This window comes from Candoia aspera, chromosome 3 (genome assembly GCF_035149785.1).
Source record: "Candoia aspera isolate rCanAsp1 chromosome 3, rCanAsp1.hap2, whole genome shotgun sequence".
Lineage (NCBI taxonomy): Eukaryota > Metazoa > Chordata > Lepidosauria > Squamata > Boidae > Candoia > Candoia aspera.
In genome coordinates this window covers 53213938-53233660 of record NC_086155.1, presented here as the reverse complement: position 1 = coordinate 53233660, position 19723 = coordinate 53213938, and the positions used below count along the sequence as shown (strand labels likewise).

Sequence of the window (19723 nt, the reverse complement as noted above, 5' to 3'; positions counted from 1 at the left end):
TGTCAAGGGAAACCTTTACCTTTACTACCTTTTGAAAATATTGGAATTAAACAAACAGACCTGACCTTCATGGGAATGTTAGTTGTTTAGCATTAAAGAGTGAGACAATTGGCAAATTTTACAAAACAAAGATGAAGGTAATATGAGCCAAATTGTGATGCTGAGTGTAGCTACGGAGTGCCATTTGAGATGAAAGGACACAGAACAACACATAAAGACGAGAAAAAAACAGGGAAGTCTGCCTTTTACTTTCCTGTTTGTAATTGAGACACTTTCATTTTTGGATTAGAGGTAGTCCTCGACTTACAGTTGGGACCTGAATTTCTGTCACAAAGCAATGTGGCCATAAAGCAAGATGTCATGTGACCACATCGCTTAGCAACGGCAATCCCAGCAATCCCTGTTGCTGTCGTTAAGCGAATTCCACTGGTCATTAGCTGAGGACACACCCCAATCCAAGCCATTCCAAGCTTGGTCCCCCCTAGCCCTGAGCCTCAGTAAGGTAAGGGACTGCCTCCAAATCCCCCCACGCTGCCCCAGCTGACCTCTGCCATCTTCTTGCTCCCGCTGCTGAGGCATGCCATGCTGGGCTAGGCGTTGCACTACAGCTCAGGGGTTGCCTTTTGCAGCCCCTGAGCTGCAGCAGGCCAAAAAGCCCCTTTGGGCCATGCTCCTGGGCTGTATAGGGCTGGGCTTCATGCTGCGAAAAAAAAGCCAAAAGCAGTCTGAGCTGCAACATGCCAAAACGCCCCTTCGCACCGTGCTCCAGGGCTATATGGGGCTGGGCTGTGCGCTATGAAAAGAAAAAAAAAAAAGCCAAGAGCAGCCCCTGAACTGAGCTCCCCAGAATGTCAGCTGGGGAGTTCTGGAAGTCCACATATCTTAAAGTTGCCAAGTTTGAAAAACACCGATATAAACTTTGACTCTAAAGGAAATCCTTCTAGTTCTTTTCCATTCTGTTATTGTGGATGTATGAGCCTTTTGAAGATTATCTGTTTTCACTTGTTGAGCATCTCACCTGTTATCTTCTTTACAAAAATGGTGAAAGAAGTTCTGAGTGTACTGTAGACCAAGGAGTTTCTAGAATGCTGTGCAGTATTGCCATATGGACTTGAGTTCATTTACAGTTATTAGGGTTTTTTTTAAATTATTGATACTAAATTGCTCATTTAAATACTCACAAATTTCCCCTCAGGAGTAACTGCAGGCAACTTCTGCATTTACTCACCAATTAAACTCACAATATCATTTCTACCATTACCTTCTGCCAAATGTGCTCCAACATCTTTTTCTGTAGCTCTTACCTTCCCTTATCAGCTTCAGATTATTCTGAGCTTTTTCTACTTTATCTTGTCATCCATGATGACCTATCCATTTTCCTATTTATTTATATATTTGCCATCCATCTCTCATTATACTATATATATATATCATATAAAAGCTGATTTGGTAGCAAATACTATATCCATATCCATATCCATCTATATATATATAGCATTTGCTACAAAATCAGCTTTTGTAAGAGGCATCTCATGTTTCTTTCACTGAAATTGTTGTTGTACCTTTAGGATCTCTTTACATTTAATACTTTTAGGTATAAGAATAACTGGTCATGCATTCTTACCTACCAAAACTCTTGAATTTATTAAAAAATAAGCTTTCTCAAAATCCAAAGTGTAAGGTATGCCCATTTTTCCACCCTGTGTTGCTGAGATACGTGATTTTATAAACAAGTTTCCTATAAAGTTCCCTTTCCTTTAATTTCATAGATAGCTTTACCTAGAAAATTAAGATCAAGTGCTGAACATCTTCCCTTTTGTACCTCTTTTAGGATTTCAGGAGCGTTAGTTCCCCCTCAAACCATCAAATATAAGACAGCCTCAGTAACAGCATCAATGGAGCCAGAAATTGGACTTAAAAAAAGAAGACTGTCAGAATGTTTTGTAAGGAAAACAGGTCAGGGCTCTCTGTCTGAAGTAAATTTGCTATATTGCAATATAATCTATTTAGCTATTAATTTGTTCTACATTCAGCAATAACAGCTGAAATAATAAAAATCTCCTGTAATGCATAAACTTTACACTATAATTCTCAATTCTTTTTTATAAAGTATGAATATAAACAACAGCAGGAAAGAGGAGAGCAAACTTTCCATCAAATCACACTATATGGCTGGGGACTCCTAAAGCTTAGCAAATTCTACCCATTAAGTTCTTGATTTAAATGCTAGGTGACCATAACATTTATGAAAAATTGTAATCAATTAAAGATGCAGGTTAAGAAATATCAAAAACTTAAGAGAGATGACATAGCTGCGATTTTTATGTTATTTTTGTTGTTTTAATTCAGGTTTTTATTGTTTTTTACTCTGTTTTGTTTGTTAGCAACCAAGAGTCATGTATATGAGATGGGTGGCCTATAAATTTATTAAATAAATAAATAGCACTGATAGAGAAATACTGTAATGCATAATATGAGAAAGTACATTGCCAATAGAATACTACTAAAAATTCTTATTAAGCTGATGAGCTGTAAAGCAACATAGATTTCTACAACTGTGAAAATTATTCTTAAAAGGGGCTCCAAGAAATAAAGAATAAATTAACTAAAAAAACAGCCAATTTCTTAAATCTTTGCTTTATTCACTGAGTTCCTCCAAATCAGAGAAAATCCTATGATGCTTCAAAAATCATGATGGTAAAATTACACCCGTGCCTATATTTATTTCCCCTTTTGATATCTGCCTTTACCCCTGGTTTCAATATGCAGATTTTTAAAAGCAAATGAACATTATACAGCATTTTGTTCCCTCTGCTTGAATTTGCAGCTCTGGGCTTGGACAGAATTTCATCTCACAAATAATTAATATAATTTAAAATGGGGTGGGGGTGGGGGTGGGGAAATCAACAGCTTCTGTACTGCTTTCCACTTTCACAGGGCAGGCAAATGCACTTACAGTCACTGTGAGAAGTATCATCTTCCTGTGCTGGAGGGTAAAAGCTGAGACAGAAGAAGTAACATGTTCATGGCATAGGAAAGATGAGACAAAAAGCAGCAACTAATCCAAAGAACCCCGCCCCCCCACCTCAGCTTTAAGAACTCCATAGTGCAACTCAGTGAGGGCAGCTCAAGTTCTGTCAGGGACTGTTCACGTCCATGCTCTGCATCTTCCCTTCTAGAGCACAGTCTCCACCAGCTGATTTCTTTTTGCCTCCTTCGTGCTGCTTCTTTTGCTTCTTAGAAAGTTCTTGGTCGATAGGTGCAGGTTTCACAAATTTTATCATTTCCTTCAGACCTAGGGAAGATAAGGAGTACATTAGATACAGGTGGCCAAGCATTCTAAGATGGGTATCACCAAGTATCTTTCTCTCAGATTAACTTTTTCCTTTTCACACAACCCAAACCATTATACATAAAGCTATTTCAAGTACTTTACTACACAACACTGGCTTTTGGATACTATACCATCAGGTACAGCATCCAAGCTCTTTCCAACCAAGTGTCACAACTACCTGAAAGAGGAAAAACCACTAAGTGAACCCTTCCGTTTCAGACCTTCATGGGCACCTTCTAGTTTGTCATTGATTTATTTGGTTGCAAAATTAAAAATCAAAGGACTACAGCACAACTTCTAAATTCTGGTTCAGTGAAACTAGGATAAAATGGATCTTCTTAGTCTGGTGTAGCAAGAAAACAGAGTTCAAGTCAGCCTCCCATAACTTGCTGGCCTCAGACATGATGGGATTACTACTCTCAAGGATCACTCTCATAATCATAAAAGGGTACCAGTTTGGCAGAAGATTGGCACACAGGCTTCATGGAATTGTCAGAATCATGAGTTTTCAGAAGGGGACCCCAATTAGGCTTTCAGACAAGAAAAGGAAAATTAGAGAGGCTAAGGGAGGGAGGGAGAATGAGCATTATTACCTGGTGGCATGAAGTCCTTTAATTTGTCTGGTATAACGATTCCTTCCTCTGTCTGGCAATTCTCCAGGATAGCACATATAGTGCGTGTTGTAGCACACATGGTGGCATTAAGCATATGTACAAATTCCACCTATGAAAATAAAACCTGCTACATTTCATACATTTCGGAAGCTTCAGCTGGTCCAAAATGCAGCCGCGCAGGCTATTTTTGGTGCACCTAGGCGGGCACATATAACACCGTTGCTGCGCGAACTGCACTGGGTGCCAGTTTGCTTCTGGGTCCAATTCAAGGTGTTGGTTATTACCTTTAAAGCCCTACATGGCACGGGGCCAGGTTACCTGAGGGACCATCTCATCCCCATTACATTGGCCCGCCCCATCCGATCATCCAGAGAGGGCATGTTATGGACCCCATCCATAAGAGAATTTCATCTGGCGGGGTCCAGGAAGCGGGCCTTCTCTGTGGTGGCCCCTGCTCTCTGGAATATCTTGCCCCCAGAGGTGAGGTAGGCCCCTTCTCTCCTGACCTTCCAGAAGGCCCTGAAGACCTGGTTTTGCCATCTCGCCTGGGGTGGGAAAGGGAATAACCATTCTTGGGGATGGCTCGCACCCTAGAGTCCCTCCCACCAGCCTGGATTTTACATTTCTCTTGGATTTTATTTATTTATTGGGTTTTATTATAATTGTTTTATGTGATTTTAATGTTTATGTTTTATGGGGAATTTTATTGTAAACCGCCCAGAATCCCTCTTCTGGGGGAGATGGGCGGTGGCTAAATATGAGTAATAAATAAATAAATAAATAAATAAATAAATTTCCCAAGAAGCAAACTTATTTCTGCAGAGACTAAATGTGATCCAATAACCTTCCTAAGTCCCCAGGATTTAGTTTAAATATAGTTGCTCTGATTTATAAAACTGCTCACTATTTTTAAAATAAATTTAGTTAAACCTTAATTTTACACATTAAATTCAAATTTAAAATATGAAATTATCATTAAAAAGAATAGTACTACAGTAGTATAAAGAAAACACTGCCACTAATAATATCTGGCTAGCAAACCATTCTGCCAAGAATTTTATTTACAAATGTTAAAGCTCTGTGCACACGTGTGTGTGCTCGTTCACTCACTCTAAATTTTATACTAGTATCAAAAACCAATGATGACCCAATCTTTCTTTAATCTACAGATCTCAGTTTCTATACTTCTTATAATCTTGAGTGGGAACATTTTTATTTTTCCAGGTTAGCAATTCTAGGGTTCTCCATTATCTCAGTAAGCTAGATGACATAACTGACAAGTAGCCAACATTCAAATTGGACATGCATCTATAAATTTATTTGAGCCTTTCTAGATCATCTCCACCATGAGGATTTGAAATGACTATATTTGGAGCAGCCACCCTCAAATACTGAATGAAAAATGGTCACGTTATGGCAAAATTGCAGATTTTCCATACAGGCTAAAATATGTAAGCAGCTCCAGGAGAACCCTATCCAGGAAAGCCTAACACTAGAACACTACAGACAGCTGTATAACGCTTCCAGGGTGCCTGAATGATAACATGACATACTTTATCCATCATCTTTTTGGTCTGGCCATAGCGGATCCGTAACCGACGTGCCTGGTAGTCGGTGCAGTTTGAACAAGACACAAGCTCACGGAAAGCTCCAGAACCTGGGAACCATGCCTCCAGATCCAGTTTCTTACTGGCAGCATGATTTAAGGAACCTGTAATACCAGGAGGCAGCATTAATGTAATATTAGGAGAAAGTGAAAGCTTTTCCTTCTCTCAATCCTCTAACAATTATGGAGTTACAATGGAAGTGTTAGGATGGCCTAGTATTATTTTATTAATCACTCTGAGAAATTAAGATGGGTACCCACTACATATTTGAGTATTACAAAAAGTTAAAGTCATAAAACTAAAACTTTAGCCTAATTTTATCAGGGATTAAGGGTGAAATACCGTGGATATATACTAGGGAGTCATCCCCCATAAGCACAGAACTGAACCCACAAACAAGTTAGAGATTATTTTGAGATGTACCTGAGACAATATTCACAATGTGATAAGGGATGCCCAGAGACTGATAGAACTCTTCAGCAGTGGAAATCATCTCGTCAAACATCTCCCAAGATTTATTATCATGAGGTGATGCGTAGACAAACTGCTCAATCTAAAAAAGTGGGGGTGGAGGGACTGAAATTAGAAACTGTAAAATTCAGAACACACAAAAATAGGAATACAGTATTTTATTTTGTCAGCCATTGTAATGGTTGTACTTTTAGTATAGCTGTGAAACTAGAATTTATTTATTTCTTTTCTATCCCACCTTTATTATTTTTACAAGTAACCCAAGGCAAGGAACATAGCTAATACTCCCTCCTCCTATTTTCCCCACAACAACAACCCTGTGAGGTGAGTTGAACTGAGAGAGAGGAACTCGTCCAAGGTCACCCAGCCAGCTTTCATGCCTAAGGTGGGACTAGAACTCACAGTCTCCTGGCTTCTAGCCCGTTGCCTTAACCACTAGGTCAAACTGGCTGGTATCTTATTAGGAATGTGAGAACTTAAGAAAGTTAACTTATTTGAATGTTATAGAATCCAAAACTGCTCTTAGTGTTAATGAACTGAGGCTTAATATATAAGCAAACCAATCTAAGTCAGCAAATTCTGTAAGAAGAAATACACAACCCAAGAAAATATTGACAAGCCACTCTAAATTGTTACCATCAAGCAGGTGTTTAACTGAAGTAAACTGCCTTGCAAACATTATGTTTAATGAACTCATAAATAACATCTGAAATACAAAATAAATTGTTTTATTATTTATTATTAAAACTGTTTTATTCCATTAAAAAGCTTTGAGTTATGTGTTTATCCCTCATGCATTTTCCAAAGACAGGCTCTAGCCTGCCACTGATTTAAAGAAGCATTTTCATTTCTTATTATAAGATTGGATCCTGTGCGGACTAAATAAAGGAGTTGTATAGTGACAGAAATCTCTGAGCACAGCTACAGTTAAGAGGAACTGATGGCATTTTTTAATTATACTTCTATTCCACTCTATATCTATAGGACTCTGGGCAAGTTGTCAAGTTATTTAACTATTAAACATTTTAAAAATATGGAAAACAAAATCCAAAAACATATGCCATAAAAATATAATGCCATCAATAATCTGGATTAAAAGTGGTAGCTATTGTTCTGGGGATAATGAAAGATATTGGCTATGACTATCTGGAACTAAATAACTATACAAAATATTAGAATAATACAAACATAATCTACCATTTACTCCCTCTAAGATGTTCCTATGTGCAATGCTAACCATCACAGAGATAAAATTCCAAATTTATTCGAAAGGAAGCCAACCCTGAATTTAAGATGATTTCTCTAAAAAAATCTAAGATAAGCCTTCAAAGGTAAATTACGGACAAAAATGTTGTCTTTGGTGTAGGTAAATACAGTGTAAAAATATTTCACAATATGCCAATCATGCTCTTCTATGTGGGATCCCTTGCCTCAATGTCAAACCTAAAAGTCGCTTTCTCTGGAACAACGCTGAAACCCTCACTTTAGACTATTCTATTTTAAAATCTTTATGAAGTGATGATGGAACAGATAATTTTGTGCTGGCAAAACAAGTATAGCCCCTTTCCCGTCTATCTAATGAGGAAATTTTACCAACTTCTGAATAAAAATGCTAAGGCCTAATGGATCCTACCAAACACAGCTTCTGTTTAATTTGATTAGTATTATGTATCAGAGGGCAAAATAATAATTATAATGATTTATTAAATTTGTATGCTGACTGAATCCCAGTGACTCTGGGTGGTTTACAATTTTTAAAACATTTAAAAACAAAGAACAATACAACCCCCCCCCCCACAAAAAACAGCACAAGGCAAAAGAACAATGAGGGCAAAGAAAACAAACCCAGAGGAGAACAGAAAGGAAGAAAGGGGTGTCTGTCATCCCCTCCAATGGCTTGGGCAAAGAGCCAGGTCTTTAAGGCCCTTTGAAATACCAGTAGGGTGAGAGCTGTTTGAATTTCGAGGGGAACCTCATTCCAGAGGGCAGGTGCTGCTACAGAGAAGATGTGCTTCCAGGATCCAGACAGATGGCACTGCTTAATTGATGTAGCCTGGAGCATGCCAACCCTGCCAGATCAAACCGGTCAGGCAGATACTATAAGAGACAGGCAATCCCTCAAGTAACCAGGCCCAATGCCATGTAGGGCTTTATAGGTAGTGACCAGCACCTTGAATCTCATCCAGAAGCAAACTGGTAACCAGTGCAGCTCACAAAGCAGAGGTGTTACATGGGCATACTGAGGCATGCCCAGGCTGCTGCATTCTGGACCAGCTGAAGCTTCCGGGTGGTCTTCAAGGGCAGCCCCAGGTACAGCATGTTGCAGTGGTCAAGCCATGAGGTGACCAGGGCATGAGTGACTGTCTGAAGGGCCCCCCCGATCTTGGAAAGGGTGCAACTAGCACACCAGATTAAGCTGGGCAAAAGCTTTCCTGGCCACAGCTGGCACCTGCTTGTTGATCAGCTGTGAGTCCAGGAAGATCTCCAAATTGTGCACCATCCTTGAATGGGGAAGTGCAACCCCATCCAAGGTCAAAGATGGAATAGCCTCAGATCTGGGTAGTCCAAGCACTGACATGGACATATAAACAATAGTTTGCATGCAAACAGGTTAAGACATATAACTGAACCAAGATCTTTACTGTAAGCACATTTGGACAAGAAGGTGGTATAATAGTTTTATCCACTGTCTACTGCAGGTGAATACAAGTTTAAATTAACTCAAGTATATGCATTACATTCTGAGCTGAGGAAGTAGGACATTTTATTATTTTAAGTAAATATGTCCAGGTCACATGAAACATACAGTGCCACCTGTTAAGTGGTCCCTCGCAACTCAACATACAGTGGTTTTCCACTATTACCCTTAAATAAAGAAAAATGGAAATAAGTACTTCTTGTCTGTTCCGTAATAATCCAAATAAGGCTTTGATAATTATAATGAGCATAACTTAGAAAGGCACTTAGAACTGGGGTGGTTAAATAACTGCTTTTAGGCTGGTTGAAGATCAACAACATAATCCATCTTGACATTTAACCCTAGCTGAATTCTGGGTGCACAGAAATATTCAGCTGTGTTATTTGTATCCAATGATTAGGGTATGAATCTTGTACCAAACCTTCCTTTTCAAAATAAGTCCTTAAAACATAATTTTGACTTTGCCTTGGAAACGGTAGTGAATGCATAAAGGGCAATGTGTGAATTCTAGGTTTTTGAATTTGGCCAATTCTGTAGTGAGGGCAGCTACTAGGAAAAACTGCATAAAAATTTTCAAACACTTCCCCAAAAGGCTAGTTGATAGCACTACCTTTTCAAACTGATGCACCCGGAAAATGCCTCTGGTATCACGACCATGAGAGCCAACTTCCTGGCGGAAACAAGTAGACAGCCCAGCGTATTTGATGGGCAGATCTTCTGGCTTCAGCCATTCATCCCTGTGCAACGCTGCAATTGGCTGTTCAGATGTAGCAATCAGATACTTTTCATCAATGGTATTATCATCACTCTTCTCACTGCCTTTTCCCAGGACCTAAGAAGCAGAAGTTTGCAAATCAGACAACTGCAATAACACACAGTTTTATCCACTGTCTACTTCAGGTGAATACAAGTTTAAAATAACTCAAGTATATGCATTACAAATATACTTACACATTTAAAATACTGTTAAGAGCCACTAGTATCTAGACATGGACCATCTCTTTTTTGCTTACATTTATATAATCCATACTACTATTAACTCTCTTATCTTCCACTTTAGCAGCCTAATCTGTTTTCTTGCTAAAATTGTCCTCCCAGAAGGTGAGAAACTGTCAGGTCACAAGGGGAGTCAAACAGAATCAAGTTCTGGATAGTAGTAACAGTCACAGAAAAGGAGTGGGGAACCCCTCCCATACAGTCCCCACCAATGGCCGTGGAGGCTGGGCTACTGGGACCTGTGATTCAGCAGTAGATTATTGCTGAAACTAGACATTCATCATGTCTCTCATAAGCAAACTCAGAATTTTTTTTTTAAAAAAAGAATACCTTTCAATGAAGATCAGGAGACCAACAATATCATCCCATATGAAAATGTCATTAGCTATCCCCAATATGACTTCCCAAAGGGGTCAAAACACTTCAGAATTTTATCAAAAATATTAGAGTGAGACAGACATAATCGGGTATATGTTTTTATCAAGAATAATTATAAGAAACCCTTTAGTCTATGGGCCTAACAGACTTTTTAACCATAAGTTATTAGCATTTACTTACAGTAGGAACATTTCTTTTATAACAGAAGGGTAAACATTTGAATTAAAACCGACATACTGTACAGCTAACAACCTTACTGAAAGTTTTACCAGAATATGTGATAGATTCTCATGACTCCATGAACAGTCTAATTACCCATTAAGATAGCAACAAAAAGATTGTTTAGGAGCCAACAGATGGTGCTATTGAAATAGTAACGTTTTTCTTACATCTTACCTTGTAGAGTTCTTCATCAAACTGACTTAGCTGGGCCACTTCCTGCATCACTTCTTTTCTCATGAAGAAGGGGGTATAAACAGGGGTGTATCCCTTGATAAGCAATGTCTGCAGGGCATACTGAATGAGGGCTTGCTCTAGAAAAACCAATGGTCCCTACAAGGAAATAGAAACAGGTTGACATTATGCTTCAAAAAGGCCTCAGGAACTTATATTCAGATTGTCTTCTACAGCTAAATAGAAGACCAATTTACAGAAGCTTAATTCATCCAAGCCTACTTTAAATACAATGTGGGGATCATATTCACAGTCCCCCACCCTGGGATTCTGCAGCTGAAGTATAACTCCCAACAGTCCCAGCCAGGTGAGGGCTTCTTTGAGTTACATTTAGCAACAGCTGGAAGGAATTTGGTTCCCCACTTTTGTATGAAGATGATAACCATTACCTTAAGGAAGTAGCCTCTGCTTCCAGCTACAACAGCTCCTTTTTCTCCCTCATAGCCATCCACCATGACAACCAGGTCCACATGAGAGTACTTCTTCCTTACAGTACAGTCTCCCCATACTCTCTCTTCTTTGTTATCTGCATCCTACCAATTTCATAAAAGAAGTATACTTTGTTTGACTGAACTAAACAAGAGAAAGTACATCTATTCCAAACAAGAACCTACTGGACATTTTGCCTATTCACAGTACAACTTTGATTTCCATTTTGTTGCATGCTAGCATTTAATAAACTGGCCAGAAGCCTTCCTGCATTATACTGTTCTCTGCTTATGTGCATTGTGGTGAGCACTGCAAGGACTACCAAGAAATGACTGATATCAGGGTTTGGTTTGATATGAAAAGATGGGAAGAAAAAATTACATTTGGTGACTCTCCTGTATTGCTGACAAAGGATTTCCTGACAGCAATTTTTACCTAGTAAAACGTACTTTTTGGCAACCCAGGGGACTGCTTACATTCTGACAATAACTACTAAAAACTCTAATGGTGGCCTATCCAACAGTATTACTATTAAAAATGGTCTTGCTGGACACTGGTTCTGCTGACCATTCAGCTACCTTCAGCTTACCCTTAACTGTTACTTACCAGCAGTTATCAGGCTGCAGAGCATGGGAAGAGAAAGGATGACCAGTCTATCAGCTCTTTTGGCTGCTAATATGAACTCTGTCACTTTCAACAGATACCAGAATGTACTTCATTCCATCTTTCTTAGTCTTTTTGGATCACATCTTTTAGATTGTAAGGCCAATGGATAGCATTGCCTTGTCTTTACTTGATCTGTGAGCTATCCTGGGAGCTGTTTTCCCTGAAGAACAGGGTACAAATGCTCTAAATAAACAAAATGGGGTTGATGTTATACCAAACACGATTGGCACACTATTAAGCAATGGAACAGCTTGCCACCTGGAGTTGTGGGTGCTCCATTGCTGGGGGTTTTCAAGAAAGCTTGGACAACTATTCCTCTGAGGCAGTATGAGGATTCCTGTCTTGGGCAGGGGGTTGGAGTAGAAGACCTCCAAGGTCCCTTCCAATCCTTTGATTTTATGATTCAAACACCGTTTGTTTCCCATTTATATTCCAAACAAGAACAGGATTTAGCACTTACTTGGTTCCTTTATATTTGTGGCTCCTTTCTTTGAAGGACAACTGCATTATAATGCAAATCATATTAAATTCTCAATCTCCTCACCAGGGATTCACCATGTCCACAGTACAGCTGTACAAAATCAAGGTTGCTCCAAACTGACCATAACCAATCATAATGTTCATTTATAAGCAGTGCATGAAATTTGCTCCTACCTCATCATTGCTGATTGGCACAGAGGGGTGAAGAAGATTTCCAATTTCTCGGAGGTTTTCAAAGCGCTCTGCTTCCAGTTTCAAGCGTTCTTCATCACATTTCAGGATTGCTTCATGAATCAGGAGACGGATGTTCTTGATTTGGCTTACTTGAAGGCTCTAAAGCATAAGAGAATGACTGGGCATATCAGCATATCATAATCAGAAGATTAAAAAAGACTGCTTGTAAAAATAGGATTTTAAGGGGATGGGGCTATAACTGTATGTTCATCATATTTCAGCTGAAAGTTTATCATCCCAAACCCCAATTCAGATAAGGTGTTTGGCTCACATGAGAGCCTCATTAAAGACTAACTTTGACACACTTTGACTAAGTGGTAACAATAACATGACAATACAAGGTCTAGTTGGCAAAGTTACTAATCCAAGAATGAGAGTGATCAATAATAAAATGCAGTAGTATGGATGTGCCTGTTCAGGATTACAGACAGCCAAGACTTCTTCCAGAAGTCCTCATTTTATTTTCCACCTTCCCTCACTTAACATGTCTTTTGAATCTGGCATGTAAGCCATGACAGATGGCTTAGCATATCATTCAAACACAGTAAATTGTTTATTTACTATAAAAAAGCAAGCCAAAGCTTAGTATAATGTGTGAACCCAACTAATACATTTCAGCTCAGAGTGCAAGAGAAATGGAAGAATACACCTAAAAAAAATTGAGCTGCACTTTAAAGACAAGTGAATAGCACAGTAATGGAAGTAACTGAAGAACACACAAAGAACAGAAATCCATCAAGTTGTATACACATCCCTCCCCCGATGTTAATTCATATAACGTGAGTATCACTTTCTCAAGTACAATGCATTGAAAGCCAGTGAATAACAAAATAAGAAATGTACTTACTGTTAAGATGTCTACAGTGAGTTCATCAAGGTTTTGTGCATTATCTGGTATCTGGTCACTATTACCCACAGGTTCTTTCTTCTGTAAATAGAAATATTAAAAACAAGGAAAACAGTAACAGGTCAGCAAAGAAAAAAAAGATTAGTAAAGATTAAATAGCTTTCAGGACACCTTTGTTCTGAATTCCATTTCTAGAGTTTCAAAAAAATTTAGTTACTAAGACTAGGTATTAGTGAACTGGACAATTATGGAATAGTCCTTAGATTTGATAAATGCAAAGCAACCTGCCTCTTGTCTAAAGATATAAAGCCCCAAGGAGAGAAAAACCAGAAACTCAACTTTAAAAGAAATGGTTGTTTGTCTCTACCCCATCTCCCATTTTTCCACATTTTTTTTCATATTTCTCAGAAAAATATGGAAGGGTTTATTTCAAATTTTTCAGGCCTTCAAATCTCCAGTTATAGTTAATAATTTAGTTACCTAAATTATTTTACTTTTGCAAGTTCAGTAGATCAGATAACTCTAAAGCCTAATACTGTAATGAAAATATTGCACCTGGTATTATTTGCTATAAACGCAAAGGTTCTCATCCCTGTATTTTTCAATAAAGGAACAAGGGAAGATGAGCAAGTCTTTTAAAAAAGGCATTTCCAAGAATTTAATTAGGAAATTGTTAGTGCTAAGCTTTGTTCCCACTCATCTTTCTCTTGTAAAACCAACTTCAAATGGTACCCAAAGCCTTCATACAGGACAAAATGAAGCAGCTCATGAGCTGGTTTCTTTTTAAATTTGGGGAGGGGGGAATCACTGTCTTTACTAGTCCTAAAATCACACTGAATTCCACTAAACTGCTTCAGTATTTTTAAAGTAACTACTGTAATGTTCAAATGTATGGTGTAGCTCCGCCTCATTATCACAGTTCAAGTGTGCCATTTTCCCCAGTTAGTTCATATGCCATCTTCCTATCTGTCAAGCTTAATGTATCTGATGTTGTTTTTAACACTGCTAATCGAATAGTAGGGAATCTTTATTGGATTACCTGAGACTCTTCCCTGAGGGCATATCATATCGCTGCACAGAGCCAGAGTCGCCTCACCTCATAAACACTGCTCTTTCAGGGCCCTTTCTCTATGCACAGAGAGAGATGGAACAACTGTACCAGATCACTCTTCTCTCTTAGAACATGGAGAAAGGGATCCATTTGGGAGAGGGCCTCTGGTCCTCAGCAGGCAAAGCGGAAAGCTCCACAGACTGCATTCACCTGATGGGGGATTCCAACCCATCCTTTACAACTTCTTAGTAAGTTAATGTCATAACAAAGCAATGTATAAAAGGAGGTTGGATAAAGTAAAACCAGAAAGTGTAACTTCAATTTACTCTGATTCTGGTCAATGACTGTAATATAGTTTTTGATTTTAACAGAATGTACTACACCTTCATTTTTTCTCCTATGGTTTTGCTGCACAAGTTCTTCAGTTTGTTCAGGTTATCTGCCTGGAATCTGCCTAGAAGAAATACATTGAAAATAATTTACAGAACCTGATGTTTAAAGGACAAACTTTTCAATCAAATGCTGTCTACTGACCTTTTGGGTTACTACTACTGCGAATAAAGTACATCCATTAAATAACAGATGGAGAAAAGTACTGCAGAAATATTAGAAAATTATATTTTGTAATAGAAGTGAAAAGCTCCCTCTGCACACAAAGCAAGCAATACTAATAATGAAAAACCATCCTGGACTTTTGCCTCACTCGCATCTCTTTTGAACATCCTTAGACGTAAGACTGACAAAAGCTGCTAAAGACTGGCAGCTAAATCTTATTTTGATAGTGGCAATGGGCTATTATCTTCCATTATGTGAGGGTAGCAGCTAGATTAAAGGACCCAAGATATGCCACATGGCATATATAATTCTCCCCTCCAACGTCTCCAAGGCAGTTGCTTCACTGTTGGCCAACTGCCCTGCTGGCCTTCATCACTCTGAGGTGGCTAAGGGAATATACTGCAAGATGGTTGTGGCACTGCCTGTGCAGGGAGATACTACAACCACCACGCAAGAGTCAGGCAACATATAAATTTGTTGTTGTTGTTGTTTTGCTGCTTAACCAAGTCTACCACCAAAAGCAGCTGCTTCATTGTACCAAAAGCTGGGACCAACCTATAGATATAGAGGACTACTCTTACTGAAACTACTTCCATTTCTGAATGAAACAGAATTCATTTTCAACTGAATTGCACTTTGCATGGCTTGGAAAAGCAAAGAATAAAAATAATCTGAAGATCTCATTCGGCTGTTGCATTACAAAGCAATTTTAACTGATTTGAAGTGGTAGACCTTCTATCACTTTCAAAGCACTAGTGGCTCATGCTGCCAAGAGCAAAAGAAAGGTGGGGCTACTTTTCCAGGCTTCTCATCCTCAACCAATTCTAGGCTGATTCAATAGGTCCAAACCTAATTCTGTCCTACCCCTTAAAATATCTTGCATTAAATCTTTTTACTTGTCTTTAAAGAATGTTTATTAAAATATTTCTGTATCACTTCTCATTCATAGAATCCAGAGGTGGCTTATTATTACCATAAAATGATTAACAGCCGTATTACAAATGATGAATTTTCAAAGGACATCATGCCCCAAATACAGGCCGTTCCTTCTCTTTGAAAAAGAAGGCAGCACTGCCAAACAGAAAATGAAACTCTAAAGTGCGGTATTTGTAGCATCCAGAAATCACTTTCCAGAGTGATGAGAATTACAGCAGGATTGCATCAGATTCAGATGCACCAGTACCTGAATTGTGTACAGTACTGTCAAATAAAGTAAGTCTGCCAATTTAAAGAGCACTGCAATGCTGAAAAAATGGCAAAATCTACCCAACAGGGGAGGGGGCTCACTGCACAATACTTTTTTTCTCATGACAAAATAAAAAAAAACCTCTACAACCATACTTGTGGGGTGCTTCCTCTTAAGATGGCGGGGAAAAATAGGGAATTCCAAGAAGAAACTGAAGCCCCCCAAACTTTCTGGATTCTCTCCAGTTTACAAAGGTTCCCTTTAAACCTATTTTCAGATTAGATCTTCGAGATTACAAAAATATGGGGAAACTCCCTTTATTGCAGAGGGACGTCTACCCCGGCAAAGCTAAGGGAGGAAGGAGATACTCTCTATTGGGGCGCGTTCACATGAAAGCAAACGTAAGAGCAGCCCTTGTGGATAAGATCAAAGACCTTCGCAGGACCCCGCGTTATGTTCCCAACCAGATGCCAAGGGGGAAAAAAATCACAAGCAGGACAGGAGCACGTGAGCCCCTCCTCTTCACGCGCTCCTGTCACTGACACGGACTCGACCATTAAGGATACCACGCGGCCACCATCGTTTGGAAGGTCGGCGGCCCTGAATTTGCTAGCAGACCCCTCCTTTCCACCGTGGCACAAGCCAGATGGGTGTCAAGACGCTAAAAGCGGAAGGGAGCAGCAGACCCGCGTATGAATGAGACGCTCAAGCAGACCCGGTGAGCGCGCAGGAAGGGACGCGAGGACAAAACGGGGCGCAAGGCTGCCGGACCCGGGTCGGACAATGTCTCCTTCCCTCGTTTTCTAACAAGACCCGCCGCGGAAATGGGATCGGCCCCCCAACTCCTCACTCACATCTCCGCCAGGCCCCGTCGGCGGCCACCAGCGCGTCCACGAGAGCCGGGTCCTTGAAGCGCTTCAGCTGCGTCTCTCGCACCAGCTCGGGGTCGCCGCCTTTGTCGGCGCGGAAAAGGTCCAAGTCGAGCACCATGGCGGCGAAAGAGGGCCGCCGAGGCGGGAGGAACGAAACGGCAGCCCCACCGGCGCTCCGGCAGTAGGCGGCGAGGCGGCGGGGAAGGGAGCCAAAAGGACGCCTGCGCAGTAGAGACGCAGAGGAAGGGGACTGCGCGCGCGCCTGAAGGAATTCCCCTGCCCTAGGCGTGGTAGGGGAGCTCGGGCGCCCCCTGGCGCTTTCCTGAGTATTCTCGCTCGGCGCTCCTTGCCAAAACGCAGCTGCCTGGATGGAGGAAACGAGACCAGCTTTACAGGTTCCACGCCTGCTGTAGCGAAAGGCGAGTTTAGGTAAAGCCAAGACAGGACTGGCTTCGTGAAAGCTAAGAACCTCCCCGACCTCAAACACTACAGCTCACACCATCCGCGTAAATTGTCTCTCGTGGCGATTATGGCCGGGCAAGCTGAGTGAGTGGCACTTTAGTAAAATCCTTTAGATCGGTGTTTCTCAACCTTGGCGGCTTTAAGATGTGTGGACTTCAATTCCCAGAATTCCCCAGCCAGCATGCTGGCTGGGGAATTCTGGGAGTTGAAGTCCACACATCTTAAAGCCGCCAAGATTGAGAAATACTGATCGAAAGGATTTTAAAGAACGTGGTTCTTCCTTTCCCTTTATTTAGAGGATGTTTTATTGAATATAAAAGAGCATAAATGAGAAAATGTTGCACTTTTATATTTAAGGCTGTAAGTGAAGTGGAGCAAAGCGTCTAATAAAGTGTTTATTATGCTGTTATGCAATCTATTACAAATGTGTAAACTGAATCTGGGTTACTAGACTTTTTAATGCCTCATCACTCTCTGAAATCCATAGAAAGGACTAGCAAAGACAATCTGCAGTCATTGGGACCAATGTTGCCGAACTGCAACTCCCCGCTCTTCTTTCAGGAGATTATGCTGGCCAGGGCTGCCGCAAGCCACGGCTGTACATTTGGACAGCTTCAGCATGTCTACCCCTGCACTAGAGAGCTACCACCCATCAGAGTCTGGTATAACCTGCCTTTGTTTGGTTTTCTTGTACTTAAAATACTGAATCATTGTGGGTTTGGATAGGAACTGCTGTGATGGTGGTTTCTCAGTGTTATTCATCCCAAGTATTCTCAGATGGTTCACCATCATGAACAATTAAAAATGGTACACTCATTCCAGTATCCTTTATCATTCAGTTAATCCAAAGATATGTTAGAAAATAGATTTTTAGCAAATATATACCGTTGCACATAGAAGAGTATTTCTGTATATTCCACAGAGTGGAGATTCAGTGGCTATTTCTCAGCTTTCCATAAGCTGGCAGTCTCCCTACCATGTAGAGATGATGGGCTTATAGTCCAACACATCTTGAGAGCAACAATTTGGAGAAGGGTAGTATACACCAAGAGGTAAAAGTACATCTGTTTTATTTTGGTTTTATCTGTCTTTTTGCTCCTAGGTGTTCTCATGTATCTTTAAGTTGGGTGGATCAGAGCTGTGTAATAACAGATGCACTTTGCAAATAAAAGATCCTAGCCATGGCATCTTCAGTTAGGTAGGCCTAGAGAAAACTGAGATCCCACAGACCTGTTGTTAGGCAAGATAGCAGGTACAGGGCATCTGCTGTTTTATTTTCTACAGCTTGAACACTAGACAACATTGTTATAAAAGTTGCCTAAATAGAGATCTGCAGCTTTTCTTGGTCTCTCCTTTTTTTAGTTCTTCTAAAATGAACAAGAAAAAAGTGAATGCTCACATCAAAAGTCATAAACGTACAGTAGTCCTTAATCAAAAATCCACATGCAACTGTTGCCTCCGTAAATTATAAAATTCTATTGAACTTATAAAAACAACCTAGCCCATTATGCATATAGAGCAAAATAAGCTGCAGTTTATCATCACAAGGCTGAAAAGCTCCCCCCCCAGTTTTATAAATATAATTATATCAATTTTATACAGAGTTGCAAAAATTCATTGTCATCTGTTTAAGAAATGTATCATCTTGTAGTCCCTGAATAGCATTTTTATGATTCATCCATCCTGAAAAGTCCTCAAAGATTACTATTGGAATCATAAAATATCTGACGTACTATTGATTATATATTACAAAGATTACAATTTCTTCCAAAAACAGTTTCAAACATGTACGAAATATAGTAGAAACAAAAATCCCCTCAGAATAATAAATCACAACTTAATACAAAACAGTAATGCTGTTATGCTATTAAATAGACAAAAGTACTTTTCCTGTCTTACATGAATGAAATTTACAAACATGTGAATTACAGTTGGGCCACATTCTCATAGATGACATACCAGAAAATCTAGATACTGTAGAGTGTTCCCCAGCCTCTATAGTAGGTAACATTAGGTAAGAATAAATATGCTTAACAATCGGACATGACTCTAGCATTGCTATCTTTTGAGAAAATACTAGAAAAATCTTAGAAAAGGGCATTTCCGAACCTTAAGAGGTATAGCTGCTGTTCAAAGTCTATTTCCACACTTCTGAAAAAGACTATTGCTATTGCTCACTGCTCTACTATGGAGTAATTCAATGGCTTGGTTTATACATAGCAGAAAAGCCATAATGTGTTTTTTTTTTTTGCTTAGTATGATGTGTGGTTGCACCCAATATGGCTTAGCATTATGTACAAACCAGACAATTATGGCTTGTTCAACAAACCGCAATTAATGTTTAAAAATTTTGATTTAGTATATGAACCAGACCAAACAGCACTGTGCAA

The 19723-nt window shown here is 39.7% G+C and overlaps 1 protein-coding gene across 1 annotated transcript; it reads right to left on the bottom strand.

Annotated features, from left to right (window-relative positions):
* Nucleotides 1-2621: 2621 nt before the first annotated feature.
* SARS1 (seryl-tRNA synthetase 1) lies at nucleotides 2622-17090 on the bottom strand. Its single transcript, XM_063297691.1, has 11 exons — nucleotides 16854-17090; nucleotides 14642-14712; nucleotides 13208-13288; nucleotides 12301-12459; nucleotides 10941-11084; nucleotides 10495-10650; nucleotides 9335-9556; nucleotides 5979-6108; nucleotides 5502-5659; nucleotides 3928-4057; nucleotides 2622-3295 (listed from the first exon to the last, which is right to left on the bottom strand). The coding sequence occupies exons 1-11, from the start codon at nucleotides 16987-16989 to the stop codon at nucleotides 3138-3140; spliced, it is 1545 nt and encodes a 514-aa protein (XP_063153761.1). The 5' UTR covers nucleotides 16990-17090; the 3' UTR covers nucleotides 2622-3137.
* Between the last annotated feature and the right edge of the window lie 2633 nt (nucleotides 17091-19723).